We start from the raw sequence: 20,378 nt of genomic DNA on the forward strand, positions 1-20,378 counted from the left end.
GGCAGTCGTATGGTCTATGAGGGGGTAGTGTCTCTGCCTCCTTTTTATTAAAGACATCAGCATAAGACCAATAAGGAATCGGAAGTCCAGGTAGATTAGCTGGGGTAGGAGAAGGACGGACGGGATGGACGGGAACCAGACAGGTCTTATGGCAGTCCTGTCCCCAGCGAAGGACCTCTCCGGTCTGCCAGTCAAGCACGGGTGCATGTCTCTGGAGCCAAGGTAGACCTAGCAAGAGGGCGTGAGAGAGTCCAGGCAGAACATGAAAGGAGATACTCTCAGAATGCAGCATTCCCACCTGCAGAGTAATGGATTCGGTGATGAGTTGGATGGGGCGTGGTAAGAGACCCCCATCCACGGCAGCAACAGACAAGGGTACAGCCAGAGGTTTGGTGGGGATGCGGTATTTCTCTACCAGGGACTGTGAAATAAGATTCCCGGCTGCTCCAGAGTCAAGTTGGGCTAGTTCGAAATAACGGTTCTCCCCGCAGACGATTGAGACTGACAGCAGCAGAGATGGAGAGGATTTATTCTTGTCTAGGTCGACCTCTCTGAGCGAACCTAGACATAGGCGTTTCCCGACCTCTCCGGGCAGGCACGGATCCGGTGCTCCTTACTGCCACAGTAGAAGCAGCTCCCCTCGGCACGGCGTAAGTCCTGACGGGTTTTGACCATCTTGGTCTGGTCGACCTGCATAGGCACAGGAGAGTGTACCTGAGGAGAGACGGAGGGAGTGACGGGTTTCTGAAAAGTAGGAGCTAGACGTGGAAACCTCCTCTCACGGGTGACCTCTTTGGCACGCTCCTGGAACCGTAGGTCAATCCGGGTGGCAAGAGTTATTAGGTCATCGAGAGTGGTAGGAATGTCCCGACCGGCAAGTTCATCTTTAATACGGCCGGACAGACACTCCCAGAAGACGGATACCAGAGCGTCGTTATCCCAGGCCAGCTCCGAGGCAAGGGTACGGAACCGTATGGCATATTGGCCCACGGTGAGACTTCCCTGACGGAGGCGTAGCAGAGATGATGCGGATGAGGTCTTCCGTCCGGGTTCGTCGAAGACTTTCCGGAAAGCCGTGAGAAAAGCAGGCAAGTTGGACACCAGGGGGTCTCCTCTCTCCCATAGAGGATTTAGCCAGGCCAGGGCCTCCCCGGTGAGATGGGACATGATGAATGCAATTTTGGCTCGGTCGGAGTTAAACTGGTGGGACAATAGTTCAAAGTGCAGGGTGCACTGATTTATGAAGCCCCGAGCCTGGGCGGAGTCGCCTCCGAAGCGAGGAGGTGCAGAAAGCCGGGGTCCGGGGTAGGATACCATGGTATTAGTGGGCAGCGGAGCTGCCGGATTGCGAGTCATGGCACTGGCGGAGGTTGCTGGCGGAGCAGTCAGAGTGTCCAGGCGAGAATTGACATTCTGCAGGTGACCCAGGATGGACTCCTGTTGGGACCTCTGACGGGACAGTTCATGACACAGGTCCGAGAGCGAGGGAGCTTGGGTGCCACCGGGTTCCATGGCCCGAGCAAACTGTAACGGGTCTGGGAGGCGGAACCTCTGAGCTACTATACAAGGGGGCGGTCCTTGTAAGGGAGCGGGTGGCGACCAGGCAGGCAGTCACAGCAGGTGACCGGGACAGTCTCTGGAAGAACGGGCAGGAGATCACGGCAAGTGACTGGGGCAGTCTCTGGATGAACGGGCAGATGGTCACGGCAAGTGACCGGGGCAGTCTCTGGATGAACGGGCAGATGGTCACGGCAAGTGACCGGGGCTGTCTCTGGGTAAAGGGTTGGTACGACCTGTGGCGGCTGATGGTAGACGTGAGCTCCCAGGTGAGCAGGCGAGAGTCTCTGGATAAACGGGTGGTCACAGCATGTGACGGCGGAGCCTCCAGGAAGACCAACAGACAGGCGGCAGATGAGCGCTCCCAGGTGAGCGGGCAGAAGTCTCTGGACAGGCGGGTGGTCACAGCACGTGACGGCAGAGCCTCCAGGTAGGCTAGCAGACAGGCAGCAGATGAGCGCTCCCAGGTGAGCGGGCAGGAGTCACTGGACAGGCAAGTGGTCACAGCACGTGACGGCGGAGCCTCCAGGTAGGCTAGCAGGCAGGTAGCAGATGTGCGCTCCCAGGTGAGCGGGCAGGAGTCACTGGACAGGCGGGTGGTCACAGCACGTGACGGCAGAGCCTCCTGGTAGGCTAGCAGGCAGGTAGCAGATGTGCGCTCCCAGGTGAGCAGGCAAGCTGGTCCATAGACAGACTGACAGGAGTTGGAAGGCAGACCGTCGGACCTCAGGCAAGCAGACAGGTAGCTGATGTGCGCTCCCAGGTGAGCGGGCAGGCTGGTCCTTAGACAGACTGACAGGAGTTGTAAGGCAGACCGTCGGACCTCAGGCTAGCAGGCAGGTAGCAGAATATCAGGCAGGAATAAGACAGCAAGCTGGCAGGAATCTGGCAGGTATCTGGCAGGTAACTGGCAACGGGACCTGAGGGCTGAAGCAGAGTAGTGAACAGTGCAACAACATTGCTCGGGCACCTCCATTTTGGAGGAGGTGCCTTATATATGGTGAAGTCCTCCGGCCATTGGCCGGGGACTCCTTAGGACGGCGCGCGCGGCCCCTTTAAGAGGGAGGGAGAGCGCGCGCGTGCGCCCTAAGCACAGTGGCCGGGAAGGAGCGCGCGCTGCCAGCAGAGCGGGAGGAGGACGCCGGGCACGGAGCAGGGAGGTGAGGGGAACAGCGTCCCTGCCTAGCAGAGGGCAGGGATGCCGACGCTACAGGCTGGTTTCAAGGAGGGCAGCAAAGAAGCCACTTCTCTCCAGAAAAAACATCAGGGACCGACTGATATTCTGCAAAAGGTACAGGGAGTGGACTGCTGAGGACTGGGGCAAAGTCATTTTCTCTGATGAATCCCCTTTTCGATTGTTTGGGACATCTGGAAAACAGCTTATTCGGAGAAGAAGAGGTGAGCGCTACCACCAGTCTTGTCTCATGCCAACTGTAAAGCATCCTGAAACCATTCATGTGTGGGGTTGCTTCTCAGCCAAGGGAATCGGCTCACTCACAGTCTTGCCTAAAAACACAGCCATGAATAAAGAATGGTACCAGAATGTCCTCCAAGAGCAACTTCTCCCAACCGTCCAAGAGCAGTTTGGCGCCCAACAATGCCTTTTCCAGCATGATGGAGCACCTTGCCATAAAGCAAAGGTGATAACTAAATGGCTCATGGAACAAAACATAGAGATTTTGGGTCCATGGCCTGGAAACCCCCCAGATCTTAATCCCATTGAGAACTTGTGGTCAATCATCAAGAGACGGGTGGACAAACAAAAACCAACAAATTCTGGCAAAATGCAAGCATTGATTATGCAAGAATGGACTGCTATCAGTCAGGATTTGATCCAAAAGTTGATTGAGAGCATGCCAGGGAGAATTACAGAGGTCTTGAAGAAGAAGGGGCAACACTGCAAATATTGACTTGCTGCATTAACTCATTCTAACTGTCAATATAACCTATTGGTACTCATAATATGATTGCAATTATATTTCTGTATGTGATATAAACATCAGACAAACACTATTAAAAACCAGAGGCCAGCCGATCATGTGAAAATATAATTTTGGTGTCATTCTCAAAACATTTGGCCATGACTGTATATGGACGACAAAGCCTGGACTGACCGTGGGTCTCCCGAACAGTCTCATCTGTGACCCACGGTCAGTCGTGGCATTTTAGTGCGCATACGGACCGTGAAACACATCCTGTCTAAACGCGTCAATAACAGATAAAAGAGTAAAAAACTCCCCATCAAAATGAGCTCACTGATGGATCCTCAGTTAACTCACTTTGCAGCCAGAAATATCCAGGGAAACAAAGAATCAGCTAAAGACAAAAGGGTTTCATTAAAAATATTTGCACCAATCGCAAATATTATGATTAGCTCAAAATAACTATATTTAAATAATAAGAAAAAAAGTCCCCAAAATTCTTTTTATCATTGTGTTTCAGAGATCATAATTTTTTTATTTTTCCATGATTCTAGGCATATGAAGGCTTGGTTATTTGTTTGCAGGATGACTTGTATCTCTCACTGGCATCAGCTTGGGGTTTAGTAAACTTTTAATAACTTTTTTAACTTTTAACAGAATAGATTTTTTTAGTGCCAGATTTTGCGTCCTTCACGATGTGGCACGAGTCACCTTTATTCTGTGGGTTGATGTGATACATAAAAATACCAAACGCGTAATGTTTTATATGTTTTTTTCAACTTGTGCAAAATAATAGCACAAAAAAAATGATGTCGCCATTTTTATTTTTTTCAATTCTCCATTTTTGGGGAGATATAAGTTACTGATTAATATTTATTTCTTTATTTTTAGGGCGAGAATGTGAAAAAATGCCATTTTACTTTTGTCTTTTGCCAACTTTTTTTATATCGTTTCTTGTGGGCTTCAATCAATGCGGCAGATTTCCTATTGTTTTGAGTTTGCTGGAATAAGATGTGTCAAATTCCTTAAGCTCCAACAAATTGGAAAAAAGCAGATCTGGCCAGGACTAAAACCATCAAAAGTTGCAATTTTTTTTTTTGCACAACTACGATTGTAGCAAAAAAAAAAACAAGAAAAAAAAAAAATTGTGACATTTCTAACAGTTTTACGCCAGAATTTTGTATGATGAATCAGGGACCTTAGTCTTAAAATGCACCAAAGTTATCACCGTGGTTAAATTATCACAATTTTATCTTCTTGTGGTCTGAGTGGAGCTCAGAAAAAGATGGATAAAAGAGAACGAGCTCACTGACGGTTTCACAGTTAACTCACTCTGAAGAGGTCACAGTGTGACGCACTCAATATAGCACTAGAAGGTGACAATGTAAGTAATTCCAGCTATCTATGATCCCGGCTGCCATTACAGGGGAAGACCAGATGCCAAGCGCAGGTGTATCCAACCCTGATGGGATCCTACATGGCGAGCGCCTGCGAATCTGACTTCTAATTTAATAAAATATGCCGATACTTACTTATCCATTATGTTGCTTCCGGATACATAACCATCTGAGGCCAAAAAAAACAACAAAATTAACAGCTAAATAATTACAATGATCCGAATGTGTACAAGCCTTAATAGCAGCAGCAGAAAAGAAGCACAAAATCAGTAATTTGGCCACTTAGGTGGTTAGTTGCCCCAGGATTCATGCAGGTGAGTAAATGTGCAGTATGATATCTTGTAACAATGTCACACTAAGGTATGTTCACACGCAGCATTTTTTTCTGCAGCCAAAACCTGCTCAGTTTTTTGGAAATTTCACACCATTTTTGTTGCGTTTTTTTTTTTGCTGCGTTTCCAAGTGTGGATTACTTGTGATCTGTTTACAGTACATGTTTAATACCTTAAGTCTTGGTCACCAAAAAAATGCTTCAAAGATGCCACAAAAAGCATTTAATTTTTTTTTTTTTGCAGGGTTTTTCACTTTTTCATTGCTTTTTTTATGGGTGAAAAACAACTTCAAAAACAGCAAAAGAATTGACGAGCTGCAGATTTCAAATTCAGACTGGAAATAAAACTTAAGTGCGTGCAGGAGATTTGTGAAGTCTCAGAGCTTTCTCTGGGACTGTAAAAAAGCAGGTTTTTAATTTGCATAAAAAAAAATGCAGAAAATAAAAATGTAGCAAAAATGTAAGGTGTGAATATAGTGCAACAGGCCTCTCGCTGAGGGCTCAGCCCCTGCACTGATCAGCTCTGCAGTGTAGATGGCACCACTTTGGTTTTACATAAATTGTTTTGTCATTTTATTATTAGGGCTCAGTGATTTGTTCCACAGCCCTCAGCTTGATTGACAGCGCTCACTTCAAGTGCCGCCTGAATCGAATCTCCAGCCCTGTGTGTGCACACTGACACTGCAAGGGTCAAGCAAGGGCGCGCACACACAAACTGTCAGCTCAGGTGCACTCTCATCCCTCTCCTCATCGGTCGCCCACTACTGTGTGATCCTGTGTGCAGGCGTCCCCTCTATGCCTGTGTCTCCTCTAGCTCCTCCCCTCTATGCCTGTCTCTTCTAGCTCCTCCCCTCTATGCCTGTGTCTCCTCTAGCTCCTCCCCTCTGTCTGTGTCACCTCTAGCTCCTCTCCTCTATGTCTGTGTCTCCTCTAGCTCCTCCCCTCTATGTCTGTGTCACCTCTAGCTCCTCCCCTCTATGTCTGTGTCTCCTCTAGCTCCTCCCCTCTATGTCTGTGTCACCTCTAGCTCCTCCCCTCTATGCCTGTGTCTCCTCTAGCTCCTCGCCTCTATGCCTGTGTCTCCTCTAGCTCCTCCCCTCTATGTCTGTGTCTCCTCTAGCTCCTCCCCTCTATGCCTGTCTCTTCTAGCTCCTCCCCTCTATGTCTGTGTCTCCTCTAGCTCCTCTCCTCTATACCTGTCTCCTCCAGCTCCTCCCCTCTGTCTCCTCTAGCTCCTCCCCTCTGTCTGTGTCACCTCTAGCTCCTCCCCTCTATGCCTGTGTCTCCTCTAGCTCCTCGCCTCTATGCCTGTCACCTCTAGCTCCTCCCCTCTATGTCTGTGTCTCCTCTAGCTCCTCCCCTCTATGCCTGTGTCTCCTCTAGCTCCTCCCCTCTATGTCTGTGTCACCTCTAGCTCCTCCCCTCTATGTCTGTGTCACCTCTAGCTCCTCCCCTCTATGTCTGTGTCACCTCTAGCTCCTCCCCTCTATGCCTGTGTCTCCTCTAGCTCCTCTCCTCTATACCTGTCTCCTCCAGCTCCTCCCCTCTGTCTCCTCTAGCTCCTCCCCTCTATGTCTGTGTCACCTCTAGCTCCTCCCCTCTATGCCTGTGTCTCCTCTAGCTCCTCGCCTCTATGCCTGTGTCTCCTCTAGCTCCTCCCCTCTATTCCTGTGTCTCCTCTAGCTCCTCCCCTCTGTCTGTCTCCTCTAGCTCCTCCCCTCTATGTCTGTGTCTGCTCTAGCTCCTCGCCTCTATGTCTATGTCTCCTCTAGCTCCTCCCCTCTATGCCTGTGTCTCTTCTAGCTCCTCCCCTCTATGCCTGTGTCTATTCTAGCTCCTCCCCTCTCTGTGTCTCCTCTAGCTCCTCCCCTCTATGCCTGTGTCTCCTCTAGCTCCTCCCCTCTGTGTCTCCTCTAGCTCCTCCCCTCTATGTCTGTGTCTCCTCTAGCTCCTCCCCTCTATGTCTGTGTCTCCTCTAGCTCCTCCCCTCTATGTATGTATCTCCTCTAGCTCCTCCCCTCTCTGTGTCTCCTCTAGCTCCTCCCCTCTATGTCTGTGTCTCCTCTAGCTCCTCCCCTCTATGCCTGTCTCCTCTAGCTCCTCCCCTCTATGCCTGTGTCTCCTCTAGCTCCTCCCCTCTCTGTGTCTCCTCTAGCTCCTCATCTATGTCTGTGTCTCCTCCAGCTCCTCCCCTCTATGTCTGTGTCTCCTCTAGCTCCTCCCCTCTATGTCTGTGTCTCCTCTAGCTCCTCCCCTCTATGTCTGTGTCTCCTCTAGCTCCTCCCCTCTATGTCTGTGTCTCCTCTAGCTCCTCCCCTCTATGTATGTGTCTCCTCTAGCTCCTCCCCTCTCTGTGTCTCCTCTAGCTCCTCCCCTCTATGTATGTGTCTCCTCTAGCTCCTCCCCTCTATGTCTGTGTCTCCTCTAGCTCCTCCCCTCTCTGTGTCTCCTCTAGCTCCTCCCCTCTATGTATGTGTCTCCTCTAGCTCCTCCCCTCTCTGTCACCTCTAGCTCCTCATCTATGTCTGTGTCTCCTCTAGCTCCTCCCTCTATGTCTGTGTCTCCTCTAGCTCCTCCCCTCTCTGTGTCTCCTCTAGCTCCTCCCTCTATGTCTGTGTCTCCTCTAGCTCCTCCCCTCTCTGTGTCTCCTCTAGCTCCTCCCCTCTATGTCTGTGTCGCCTCTAGCTCCTCCCCTCTCTGTGTCACCTCTAGCTCCTCATCTATGTCTGTGTCTCCTCTAGCTCCTCCCTCTATGTCTGTGCCTCCTCTAGCTCCTCCCCTCTCTGTGTCTCCTCTAGCTCCTCCCTCTATGTCTGTGTCTCCTCTAGCTCCTCCCCTCTCTGTGTCTCCTCTAGCTCCTCCCCTCTATGCCTGTGTCTCCTCTAGCTCCTCCCCTCTATGTTTGTGTCTCCTCTAGCTCCTCCCCTCTATGTATGTGTCTCCTCTAGCTCCTCATCTATGTCTGTGTCTCCTCTAGCTCCTCATCTATGTATGTGTCTCCTCTAGCTCCTCCCCTCTCTGTGTCTCCTCTAGCTCCTCCCCTCTATGTATGTGTCTCCTCTAGCTCCTCCCCTCTATGTCTGTGTCTCCTCTAGCTCCTCATCTATGTATGTGTCTCCTCTAGCTCCTCATCTATGTCTGTGTCTCCTCTAGCTCCTCATCTATGTCTGTGTCTCCTCTAGCTCCTCATCTATGTATGTGTCTCCTCTAGCTCCTCCCCTCTCTGTGTCTCCTCTAGCTCCTCCCCTCTATGTATGTGTCTCCTCTAGCTCCTCCCCTCTATGTCTGTGTCTCCTCTAGCTCCTCATCTATGTATGTGTCTCCTCTAGCTCCTCCCCTCTCTGTGTCTCCTCTAGCTCCTCCCCTCTATGTCTGTGTCTCCTCTAGCTCCTCCCCTCTCTGTGTCACCTCTAGCTCCTCATCTATGTCTGTGTCTCCTCTAGCTCCTCCCTCTATGTCTGTGTCTCCTCTAGCTCCTCCCCTCTCTGTGTCTCCTCTAGCTCCTCCCTCTATGTCTGTGTCTCCTCTAGCTCCTCCCCTCTCTGTGTCTCCTCTAGCTCCTCCCCTCTATGTCTGTGTCTCCTCTAGCTCCTCCCCTCTCTGTGTCTCCTCTAGCTCCTCCCTCTATGCCTGTGTCTCCTCTAGCTCCTCCCCTCTCCGTGTCTCCTCTAGCTCCTCCCCTCTATGTCTGTGTCTCCTCTAGCTCCTCCCCTCTATGTCTGTGTCTCCTCTAGCTCCTCCCCTCTCTGTGTCTCCTCTAGCTCCTCCCTCTATGCCTGTGTCTCCTCTAGCTCCTCCCCTCTCCGTGTCTCCTCTAGCTCCTCCCCTCTATGTCTGTGTCGCCTCTAGCTCCTCCCCCTCCATAGAATTGTAGAAGCACCAACTGTCTTCTCCTATCTCAGTAATGGGAAAATCTGTCTTCACTGAATAGAGATTTCATCCACTCAATTAAGAGTGAAAAATCAATCCAGAAAGTGAAAGAAATAGATTTCCCTGATAAGATCTACAGGGATTATCATAAATGAGTTCACTCCCGAATATTTGAATCCATATTTCACTGAACACAAGAACAAATTTTTCAAATTTTGACAAGACTGAGTTTCAAAGAAAACATTTTTAACCCATAATGTTACAGTAAGGTTAATAATAGAACTTTCATTACAAAATCTTCAGCTTTACTCAAATTATTAGATGCAAAAATGAGTACACCCCACATCAAAAAATGCTACATGTAGTATTTTGTATGACATCCATGATTTATAAGGATGGTACTGATTCTTATAGGTTGGGAAGGAACAAGTTGGTGAGATATTGCAACATCGATCTTTCTCCATTCTTCTAGAGCCTGGATGCTGGATGCAGAGTGATGACTACTCGTCTCTTCAGAAATCCCCATAGGTGTCCGGTTGGGGTCAGATCAGGAGACACTTGATCACTGAGTCACTTTCATCCTGTTCTTCAGAAATGTAGCAGTTGTGAGTTTTGTATCATTGTTATGTTGGAAAAGTGCAAGTCTACCGAGGGCCGGAGTGATGGCGGCATCTTCTCTGTCATAGAGCAGAACATCTATGAATTCATGAAGCCATAAATGACATGTAACCCCCGACCAAAGCAACTCATGAGCCCCCCGACACCAGCAGCTCATGTGCCCCCCGACACCAGCAGCTCATGTGTCCCCGACACCAGCAGCTCATGTGCTCCCCGACACCAGCTGCTCATGTGCTCCCCCGACACCAGCAGCTCATGTGCTCCCCCGACACCAGCAGCTCATGTGCTCCCCCGACACCAGCAGCTCATGTGCTCCCCCGACACCAGCAGCTCATGTGCTCCCCCGACACCAGCAACTCATGTGCTCCCCCGACACCAGCAACTCATGTGCTCCCCGACACCAACAGAAGCATGTGCCCCCTGACACCAGCAGCTCATGTGCTCCCCCAACACCAGCAGCTCATGTGCTCTCCGACACCAACAGAAGCATGTGCCCCCTGACACCAGCAGCTCATGTGCTCCCCCGACACCAGCATCTCATGTGCTCCCCCGACACCAGTAACTCATGTGCTCCCCGACACCAACAGAAGCATGTGCCCCCTGACACCAGCAACTCATGTGCCCCCTGACACCAGCAGCTCATGTGCCCCCTGACACCAGCAGCTCATGTGCCCCCTGACACCAGCAGCTCATGTGCTCTCCGACACCAACAGAAGCATGTGCCCCCAACACCAGCAGCTCATGTGCCTCCCGACACCAGCAGCTCATGTGCCCCCGACACCAGCAGCTCATGTGCCCCCAACACCAGCAGCTCATGTGCTCCCCCGACACCAGCAGCTCATGTGCTCTCCGACACCAACAGAAGCATGTGCCCCCAACACCAGCAGCTCATGTGCCCCCCGACACCAGCAGCTCATGTGCCCCCGACACCAGCAGCTCATGTGCCCCTGACACCAGTAGCTTATGCAGCCCAACATAAGGACACGGCCACCACCATTACTCACTGTCAGCACTACGCATTTTTCTTTGTACTCCTCACCTTTGCGATACAGATGTGAGGAGTACAAAGCCCTTGCAGTCATCAGTTCCAAAAACCTTTCTCTTGGTCTCATCACTCCATAGTATAGAGTCCCAGCATCTTCAGATTTCTTAGCCTGCACCCGGGCAAATTGTAGGCGACTTTTTTGTGCCTGGGCTTTAGGAGCAGATCCTTCGTGGTCGCCCCCATGCTACCTTCAGTGTACTCCGGATTGTATCACCCCGGTTCCCCTTTCTACTTCTTTAGATAACTGCAGTGAACTCACATGTGGATTTTCTTCCCCCTTCTCATCAGAAGACGCTCCTGTTTAGGTAGTAACTTCTGTAGTTACCTGGACGTCTCTGTAAGATGGTTGCAGTTCCATCTTCGTTACATTTTTGTATCACTTTTGCTCCAGTATCTGACTGATAAGTAAAGCTTTGCTGATCTTCTTGTAGTCTTCACCTTTCTGGTGACATTTCTCTTCCATGTGGTGCCATTGCTGACGGCATGAAATGGGAAAGTGTTTTCTTTGTTACGTATCCCCCTTTTATAGTCACCCGTCTGCTGGACACCGGTGTAATGAAGAATTAGACTGACCTGTGGGTGAATTCTTGTTAATTAGAATTTTGTAGTCTAAAGCTTTGCTCCTAAGACTTTCATTAGGGTGTACTCATTTTTGCAACATGGTCTGGAATGTATTTGTTAGGAAAATTACTTTTTTGGGTGCAAAATCACAAATCTTGTTTGCAATCAATGGCCGACATTTGTGGGAGTATTTTGTAGTATGGTACCCCATAGAAAACGTGGATTCTGAAAGGAAACGAAAGGTTTTCCGACAAATCTGTTGGGGTGTTCTCATTTATGGTGAGCTATTTATTGCAAAATTGCTAATTTTTCTTGTGTGCTAATGATTTATGAAATAAAAATTATACCGAAATTGAATCTGTTTTGCACTTTCCATTATATCATCGTCACTTTTGATCATAATTTATCGGAGAGGGGATCACCCCGACGCTGGTCTGAACATCTGCCATTTGTCCTGCATTGCGTGTACTTACATTTTCCCTCATTATTTTTACATAGAAGCGTATTGTCATTTCCGTGCTGTATCACGCTCAGCGTTTCTCCGGGCTTCAGGGGGAGATCCTTGAATCCCCACTTCTTCGTTGCCAGATTCGTTACTACCTGGACTGTTGACAACACTCGGATCTCACCTGTAAACTGCAGAACAGAAACTTTATGTTACATGGGCGTCCCCAGGATCAAGGAAGGGGCTCATGGGAACATCAGGAATATAATGCTGCCAAACTATACACACATATACTGCTACAATGTGCATAAATAACACCTCCATACTATAGAAGTATAGATATGACCACATAGGCATTGGAGGCATCTGTCAACTTGTCCGTGGGCCAGAATAGTCTTTAATGTGTACCTGTTGTTTCATGTGACTTTTCTGGGTAAGATGGTGTGTGTGTGTATATAAGGAATAACACTATTTCTAGCCATTTTATGATTTGTATTCTGTATTTTTCACCAGTTTTCTCTCTGCATACACAATCTATCATTTGCAGTGGTCTCTGAGCTAGTGGGTGAAGACCAGCTTCTATTATGTCTCCCATACAAAGCACACACAGAAACGAGGGATTCCTGCTCTCCTGTAGCTATGTAGCCACATGTTCAGAAGCAGCAGCAGCATGGGGGACATTATATAGCAATACCAAGAAGAGTAGCTGTGAAGCCAGCTCAAAAATATAATGAAAGAAAACTTTCTAGAATCCAGCATGTAAGATATCATATATCAGTTCTGAGCAGTGTAGCTGAGAATGTAGTACAGGGGTGCGCTAAATACTTACTAGAAAGCAATAAAGAGCTGTGAATTCAGCTCTGGGGTGGGATCAAACACTAGAAAGCAGCATGTAGGATATTATATAGCAGTTGTGAACAGTGTAGCTGTGAATTCAGCACTGGATTTAGCAAGTATTTACTAGAAAGCAGCAGCATGGAGGACATTATGCAACAACAAAGAGCAGTGTAACTCTGAATTCAGCCCTGGGGTTAGATCAAACACTTACTAGAAAGCAGCATGTAAGATATCATATAGCAGTTATGAACAGTGTAGCTGTGAATTCAGCACAGCATTGAGCTAAATACTTATTAGCAAACAGCAGCATGGAGGAAATTATACACTAGTACTAGTACTAGTCAGGATGGCTGAGAATATAGCTCTGGGGTGCGATAATACACTTACTGAGCTGTGGCTCAGAAAACATTACACAGCAGTACTGAGCAAAGTAGCTGTGAGTTTATCTCTGGGGTGTGATAAAACATTCGAAAAAAAGGCAGCAGCATGGAGGACATTGTACAGCAATACTGTATTACTACTACTACTCCAAAGACATACTGATAGCATATTTAGAGTGTGAGCCCCAATGGAGACAGTGATGGTGATGTCTGTAAGACGCTATGGAATTAATTTTGCTATATAACTGAGATAAATAAAATACTAAGCAATGTAGCTGGGAATCCAGCTATGGGTTTAGATAAAACACTTACTGGAAAGAAGCAGCATGGAAGACATTATAAATTAGTACTGAGCACTGTAACTGTGAATTTTGCCCTGGGGGTGAGATAAACACTTACTAGAAAACAGCAGCTCAATCCGTGTCTCTACTTTCATAATTATTTAAGCAGTGTTTAACCCCCTCCCCAGCTCCTCTACCTTCCCTGTCCCCACACACACGCTTCTTTGCATAAATAGGGGAGTGAGACAACTTTAGACTTTACTAAGTGGCCCAATGAAACTCTCTAAGACAGACTGGTTAGTCACGCCGGTGATTCGCACGGCTTGTAAGCATTGCCCTACTCACCGCGTGCACCGCTCCGCTCCAGCCAGTGTCTGACCTTCTCGCTGGGATGCCTCTTGCAGCCACTTCCAGCACTACTAGTAGTTCCTCCTGTTGCTGAGAATCTCCAGTGAGGGGCGGCCAGACTCTGCAGAAATTTGCAAACACCGTATCCTGCAGAGTTCTGCTTTCCTGGTCTATCCCCTGCCAGCAGGTGGTATATTAGGCAGCTCCTTCCTCCACTCCTTGCCTGAGCTTAGCTCCTAGTTGCCGTTTGCCCTAATGCTCTGTCAAGGTGTTGCATTGTTCTGACTTTCCTGTTACCAACCCTGCTTGTTCTCTCATTTAATCTGACCCAGTGGCGTACCGCCAATGGCGGCAGGCCACGCGGCTGCTATGGGGCCCATGAGCTGGGGGGGCCCCATAGCAGTCGCCCCCCCTCCTGCACTCCCCGCTCAGCTGCTTGATTGCTGCCACCACCCACCGGCACTGTCTGCAGGCATGGCCACGAGCAGTGCACTGTGCAGCTGTGTATTGTAGTAATGACACGGCAGGGGCGACACTGCGCCTTTAATTGTGCTCGCCCCTACCGTCATTACTAGCAGACGCAGCCACACAGCACACTGCGCGTGGCCATGCCTGAAAACAGTGCCGGGGGGGCAGCGGCGGCAATCAAGCAGCGGAGCAGAGGGTGCAGGAGGGGGGCCCCGATGAAGAAGGGGTCCTGATGAAGGGAGACCCTGATGAAGGAAGGCCCCGAGGGGGGCCCTGATGAAGGCAGGCCCCGAGGGGGGCACTGATGAAGGGAGGCCCCGAGGAGGGTCCTGACAAAGGGAGGCCCAGAAGGGGGCCCTGATGAAGCGCTGTCAATTAAGCAGCACCGGTGGAGCAGGAGGGGGGCCCTTATGAAGTGCTGGCAATCAAACACCGCCGGAGGTCCTCCCTGCGGAGATGCTGGGGAAGCGGTGTGGGCCCCAACGGTGAGTGGGTCCCTCTGATGGTCCAGGGCCTGTGATGGCCATCAGACAAGCCGGCGGCCCTGCACAGCTGGACCGGACACAGACCAAGGGGCATGTGCGTGAGGCGTGTCGCCATATTCCCCAATCCCCATATTAAATATATTTCTAATGTGTCTTGTGTGTATGTCAGTGTGTATGACTGTGTATATATATATATATATATTTATTCTGTTTTATGTGTTTTTAAGAATGTGTTCAAATACAGTATGTACATATGTCTGTATGTGTACTTATCTGTGTATCTGTTTGTGTATGTGCATATCTGTGTACCATGTGCATGTCTGCTTACCTTGTGCGTGCATGTCTGCTTACTGTGTGCGTGCATGTCTGCTTACCGTGTGCGTGCATGTCTGCTTACCATGTGCGTGCATGTCTGCTTACCGTGTGCGTGCATGTCTGCGTTCCATATGCGTGTATGTCTGCCTACCGTGTGCGTGCATGTCTGCGTTCCATATGCGTGCATGTCTGCCTACCGTGTGCGTGCATGTCTGCTTACCGTGTGCGTGCATGTCTGCGTTCCATATGTGTGCATGTCTGCCTACCGTGTGTGGGCATGTCTGCGTACTGTGTGTGTGCATGTTTGCATACTGTGTGTGCGCATGTCTGCGTACTGTGTGTGTGCACATGTCTGCGTACTGTGTGTGTGCATGTTTGCATACTGTGTGTGTGCATGTCTGCGTACTGTGTGTGTGCGCATGTCTGCGTACTGTGTGCACATGTCTGCTTACTGTGTGCGCGTGTGTCTGCGTACTGTGTGTGTGCACGTCTGCTTACTGTGTGCGCGCGTGTCTGCGTACTGTGTGTGCATGTTTGCATACTGTGTGTGTGCATGTCTGCGTACTGTGTGTGTGCGCATGTTTGCGTACTGTGTGCACATGTCTGCTTACTGTGTGCGCGTGTGTCTGCGTACTGTGTGTGTGCATGTCTGCATACTGTGTGTGTGTCTGCGTACTGTGTGTGTGCGTGTCTGTGTAATGTGTGTGTGTGCGTGCGCATGTCTGGGTACTGTGTGTGTGCGTGTCTGCATATATGAAGGATGAGGGGACAGCCTGGGCCCTGTGTACTATATATATATATTTCTCCCCCTTATCTGTGCATCATGAATGTTGGTATGTATTAAAGGGCCCACTGAGACTCTTTTGCCCGGGGCCCACGAAAGCCTGGAGTCGGCCCTGGTTGATAGCAATGATGGAGGAGGGAACGTTATGTGACACTCCATCTCCCATCATTCCTCCTCTGCGTCTGACGCAGCGGCGTGATGACGCTCCACGCTCTGTCAGACAGTGGAGCTGGCAGCTGCTGAGGTGATGACAGAGCCGAGCTGCAGAGACTGAAGCAGCGGGGAACGAGGAGCGGTAAGTATGGATTTATTTATAAATCAGTGAGTACTGATAAAACTGGAGGACTGGGGGCTGCATTTTACCCTATGGTGGGGGGAAGCTGCATTTTACCCTATGGGGGGCTGCATTATACTGCGTACAGGACCATGGGGTGCATTATACTGTGTTCAGGACCATTGGGAGTGCATTATACTGCGTGGAGGACCATGGGGAGTGCATTATACTGTGTGAAGGACCATGGGGAGTGCATTATACTGTGTGGAGGACCATGGGGAGTGCATTATACTGTGTGGAGGACCATGGCGAATGCATTATACTGCATACAGGACCATGGAGAGAGCATTATACTGAGTAGACGACCATGGCGAGTGCATTATACTGCGTGGAGAAACATGATGAGTGTCTTATACCGCGTGGAGGACCATGGTGAGTGTCTTATACCGTGTGGAGGACCATGGCGAGTGGATTATACTGTGTGGAGGACCATGGGGAGTGCATTATACTGAGTAGACGACCATGGCGAGTGCATTATACTGCGTGGAGAAACATGATGAGTGTCTTATACCGCGTGGAGGACCATGGTGAGTGTCTTATACCGTGTGGAGGACCATGGCGAGTGGATTATACTGTGTGGAGGACCATGGAGAGTGCATTATACTGTGTGGAGGATCATGGCGAGTGCATTATACTGCATACAGGACCGTGGGGAGAGCATTATACTGCGTGGAGGACCATGGGGAGTTCATTATACTGCGTGGAGGACCATGGCGAGTTCATTACACTGCGTGGAGGACCATGGCGAGTGCATTATACTGCGTGGAGGACCATGGCGAGTGCATTATACTGTGTGGAGGTCCATGGCGAGTGCATTATACTGTGTGGAGGACCATGGCGAGTGTCTTATAGTGTGTTGAGGACCATGGCGAGTGTCTTATACTGTGTGGAGGACCATGGCGAGTGTCTTATACTGTATGGAGGACCATGGCGAGCGTCTTATACTGTGTGGAGGACCATGGCGAGTGCATTATACTGTGTGGAGGACCATGGCGAGTGTCTTATACCGTGTGGAGGACCATGGCGAGTGCATTATACTGAGTGGAGGACCATGGTGAGTGCATTATACTGTATGGAGGATTATGGCGAGTGCATTATACTGTGTGGAGGACCATGGCAAGTGCCTTATACTGTATGGAGGACCATGGTGAGTGCATTATACTGTATGGAGGATCATGGCGAGTGCATTATACTGAGTGGAGGACCCTGGGGAGTGCATTATACTGAGTGGAGGACCATGATGAGGGCATTATACTGTATAGAGGATCATGGCGAGTGCATTATACTGTGTGGAGGACCATGGTGAGTGCCTTATACTGTATGGAGGACCATGGCGAGTGCATTATACTCTGTGGAGTGTGGAGAGGTGTGGGGCCATTATAATGTATGTAGGCCCATTATACTGCATGGAGGGCTGTGTGGCGGTCACAGTTGGGGGATCATACTGGGTTGGGGTCACCATACTTTGACTTGGGAGTTGAGGTGGGGTACAATAGAGTCATTATACTGTGAATGTGGAGGAATTCACCATGGGGGTATCATACTGTGTTTGGGGGGGGCACTTTTGTTGGCATCACACTTTATGAGGCAATGAAAAAGGAATCTAGGACTTCAGCAGGAGGAAAATTACTATATAAAGGCTGGAAAGTTGTGAGATCTGATCTTCTGTGACCCTGACAATTATTTACATTTTTTTTGGGGGGGGGGGGGGCAATTAGAACTTCTGCTATGGGGCCCCATGATTCCTATGTACGCCCCTGACCACCCCTCGGACTTCCTGACCACGTCTCTGTTTATTCCCGTTTGTGTCTCTGACCCTTCTGCTGCTGCAGGTCCAGGCACTGCCCTGGAGTGGCACCTGGTGGCTATCCTAAAGGCCCAAGCCTATCCTCACCATCAGAGGCACCCGTGAAGACCAGGTAGCCACTTATTTATGCAATTCCAGGTCAAGCCTGTTTTTTTGGTGCAGGGGTCCACAGCCACCGCCGTCACAGGTGCTTTGGACAGTCCTATATATATGACTGTACTTATGTTCTTTTTTGTATAGCAGCCAACTTTACACGACACCAGTGCTGGCAACAGAGAAGGTTAAAACGACTCGGCATTGATCGGAAGACGTGTCCAAAGTCCCATCATCCTGTATAATTTATATAATTACCTTGAATTTTTTCCTGAATTCCTTTTCCTCTTTTTTTATCCTTTTTATGGTCTGTAGGTCGGGAGACTTCCTGACGATAGAATCTCTTGAAGTTACAGATAAACTGAAAAGAATACAAAATATAACGATGGCCGGAGTCAACGTTACTTTTCATAAATTGCAATTGAGATTGGACAATGTTCCTATACATTGAACAAACAAAGTAGCACTCTGTAACGCTGAGTATGTAAATATGCATCAGGATCTTACTTTCCCACACATAAGCAGACGGATGTCCCTTAGAGAGGTATTCACATTGTTAGGTCCTGACATCGAGAAACGCCTTATCGCAGCTGTCAGGTACACATGAATTGGCCAATTTATGCGCTAAGATTTCTCATTTATTTCTATATTCTACAGCAGTAATGCTATTCATATTTCATACTTCATATTTACATACTCAGCGTTACAGAGTGCTACTTTGTTTGTTCATTGTACATGGAGGTAGCTCCTCTTAGTAAGCACCTGTTCACACCTATTTCTTGTTGTGGAAGTGCCGTCATTTTCTTTGTTACTAATGTTCCTATACATATCTGATCATTCATATCTGGTACTGACTCCACTCTCGTACATTCTTCTTACCTGCTCTCTACTGGAGGAGGTGGGAAATCACTGGAGTCCACATCGTCGTAAACGTCACTTTCTGCTCAAAGAATGGACCAAAATGTTATCTCTGCGCACAACATAATCATTGTAATGTCAGCTCTGCTACATCTGGGCACAAAATCGGCATGTTGTATTGTAGATGACTAGAAAAACACCTGATCAACTGTGGCTAGTTTTTGCTGTTATTTTTTTCCCGCTGTTCCCCTGAGTTTTCTGTTTTTTATTTTTTTTAAATCCGACATACGGTTTCAGAGATATTGGCCTTTTTTACTTAGTGTTCTTTTAATGGGCTTTTTCGAGGGGTGTGGTTGCTTAAAGACCCGCCCCCGAGGAGCCTTTGAGCACTTAGTACTAATTTAAAAGGACCATATCTCTGGAACCGTAAGGTCGATTTAAAAATTACAAAAAGCGGAATACTCAGGGGAGTAGTGGGAATAAAATTAGAGTAAAACTAGTGAGTTTTGAACTGGTGACAGGTCCTGCCTGAAAAAAATCTATCTATCTATCTATCTATCTATCTATCTATCTATCTATCTATCGTGTTGCACTGGTTTGTCTGGTATGTTTGACTTTGAATGGAGCAAACAAATGAACAGTGCCTTAAAGGGTTATTTCCATCTTCAGAGATTGGTATAATTGGAAAATGCTTGTAAAAAAAAGCAACTTTCTAATTTGTTGTTTAATAAAAATTCACCTCACCTGATAATTAAAATTGCATTTTTTTGTGGTTTACCAAAGGTTGCCTAGGTTAATGGCCACCTCTGCAGTCTAGCAGACATGGCGGATCATGTGCAGTGTTTACTAGCTATTTCCAGTAGAGCTTGTAAGCGCTGCTCTGAAGCTGGCCTGGATTGCTGAGTTGTGTTTTTAGCTCCTGATTTTGCTCTGCTTCAGTGCCCCTGTACTCATCTGATGCTGCAGAGACAAGAGGTGACTCTGCTTGCAGCATGGTTGAGCGTACAGTTTGGTTAGGCGGCGCCACAATGCTTCAGGCCTGAGCTGTCAAGCAAGCAGGAGCGCACTATCTCAAGCAGGAGGCGGGGGAGCAGTACACTCCTGAGCAACAATTAAAAAACAACTGCTAAAATTACAACATTCCCATCCAGTAAAGTAAGCAGAAAGTTACTTACCAAAAGTAGAGTTTCCCCTGTAAACATATAGAGAATTTTATATTAATATAATGATAGCGGTTTCTTTAATATAATATTTCCTGACATTACAAAATATCTGGTTAACACCCGCGCACATTAGGGGAGGAGAAAGGTTTCTGGCAGAGGCGCTCGCAGACGCACACCTCACTGATATCTATAAGACACAAGACCTGAAAGCGACCAGACGTCTCAGGCTCCATTCACACATCCGCTTCCGATCCGTTTTCAGTCGTCTTCTCCGGAAGCGTCCTTGCACCTTTGGCCCCTCCCCTTTGGCATCGTAGGGAAACATCATACCACTCTGAGGTCTAGCCAGCACTGAGGAGCCGAAGATGCCGGGACGGGGCTGTAGAGCAGACGGATGCGGCACCGATGGACAACTAAGTGCCGGAGAGAGACGAGTATAATTGTTCAATTCTATTTTAATTCCTTCCTTGCCCTTTAGA

At 48.7% G+C, this 20,378-nt stretch overlaps 1 protein-coding gene across 4 annotated transcripts in view; it reads right to left on the reverse strand.

Moving 5' to 3' along the window:
• The window catches only part of FYB1 (FYN binding protein 1), a 268,086-nt gene that overhangs the window by 7,681 nt on the left and 240,027 nt on the right, over nt 1-20,378 (reverse strand). For all 4 annotated transcript variants that reach the window (XM_073681940.1, XM_073681913.1, XM_073681921.1 and 1 more), the window contains 5 exons: nt 19,912-19,928; nt 18,758-18,818; nt 18,137-18,239; nt 11,775-11,937; nt 5,012-5,045 (listed from right to left, as the gene is read on the reverse strand). In XM_073681940.1, the coding sequence (XP_073538041.1) occupies nt 5,012-5,045; nt 11,775-11,937; nt 18,137-18,239; nt 18,758-18,818; nt 19,912-19,928 (378 nt within the window). The remainder of the gene's footprint in view (nt 1-5,011; nt 5,046-11,774; nt 11,938-18,136; nt 18,240-18,757; nt 18,819-19,911; nt 19,929-20,378) is intronic.

The sequence above is a fragment of the Phyllobates terribilis genome, unplaced genomic scaffold, assembly GCF_046119375.1.
Source record: "Phyllobates terribilis strain yellow unplaced genomic scaffold, ASM4611937v1 Scaffold_1__5_contigs__length_1240528914, whole genome shotgun sequence".
NCBI lineage: Eukaryota > Metazoa > Chordata > Amphibia > Anura > Dendrobatidae > Phyllobates > Phyllobates terribilis.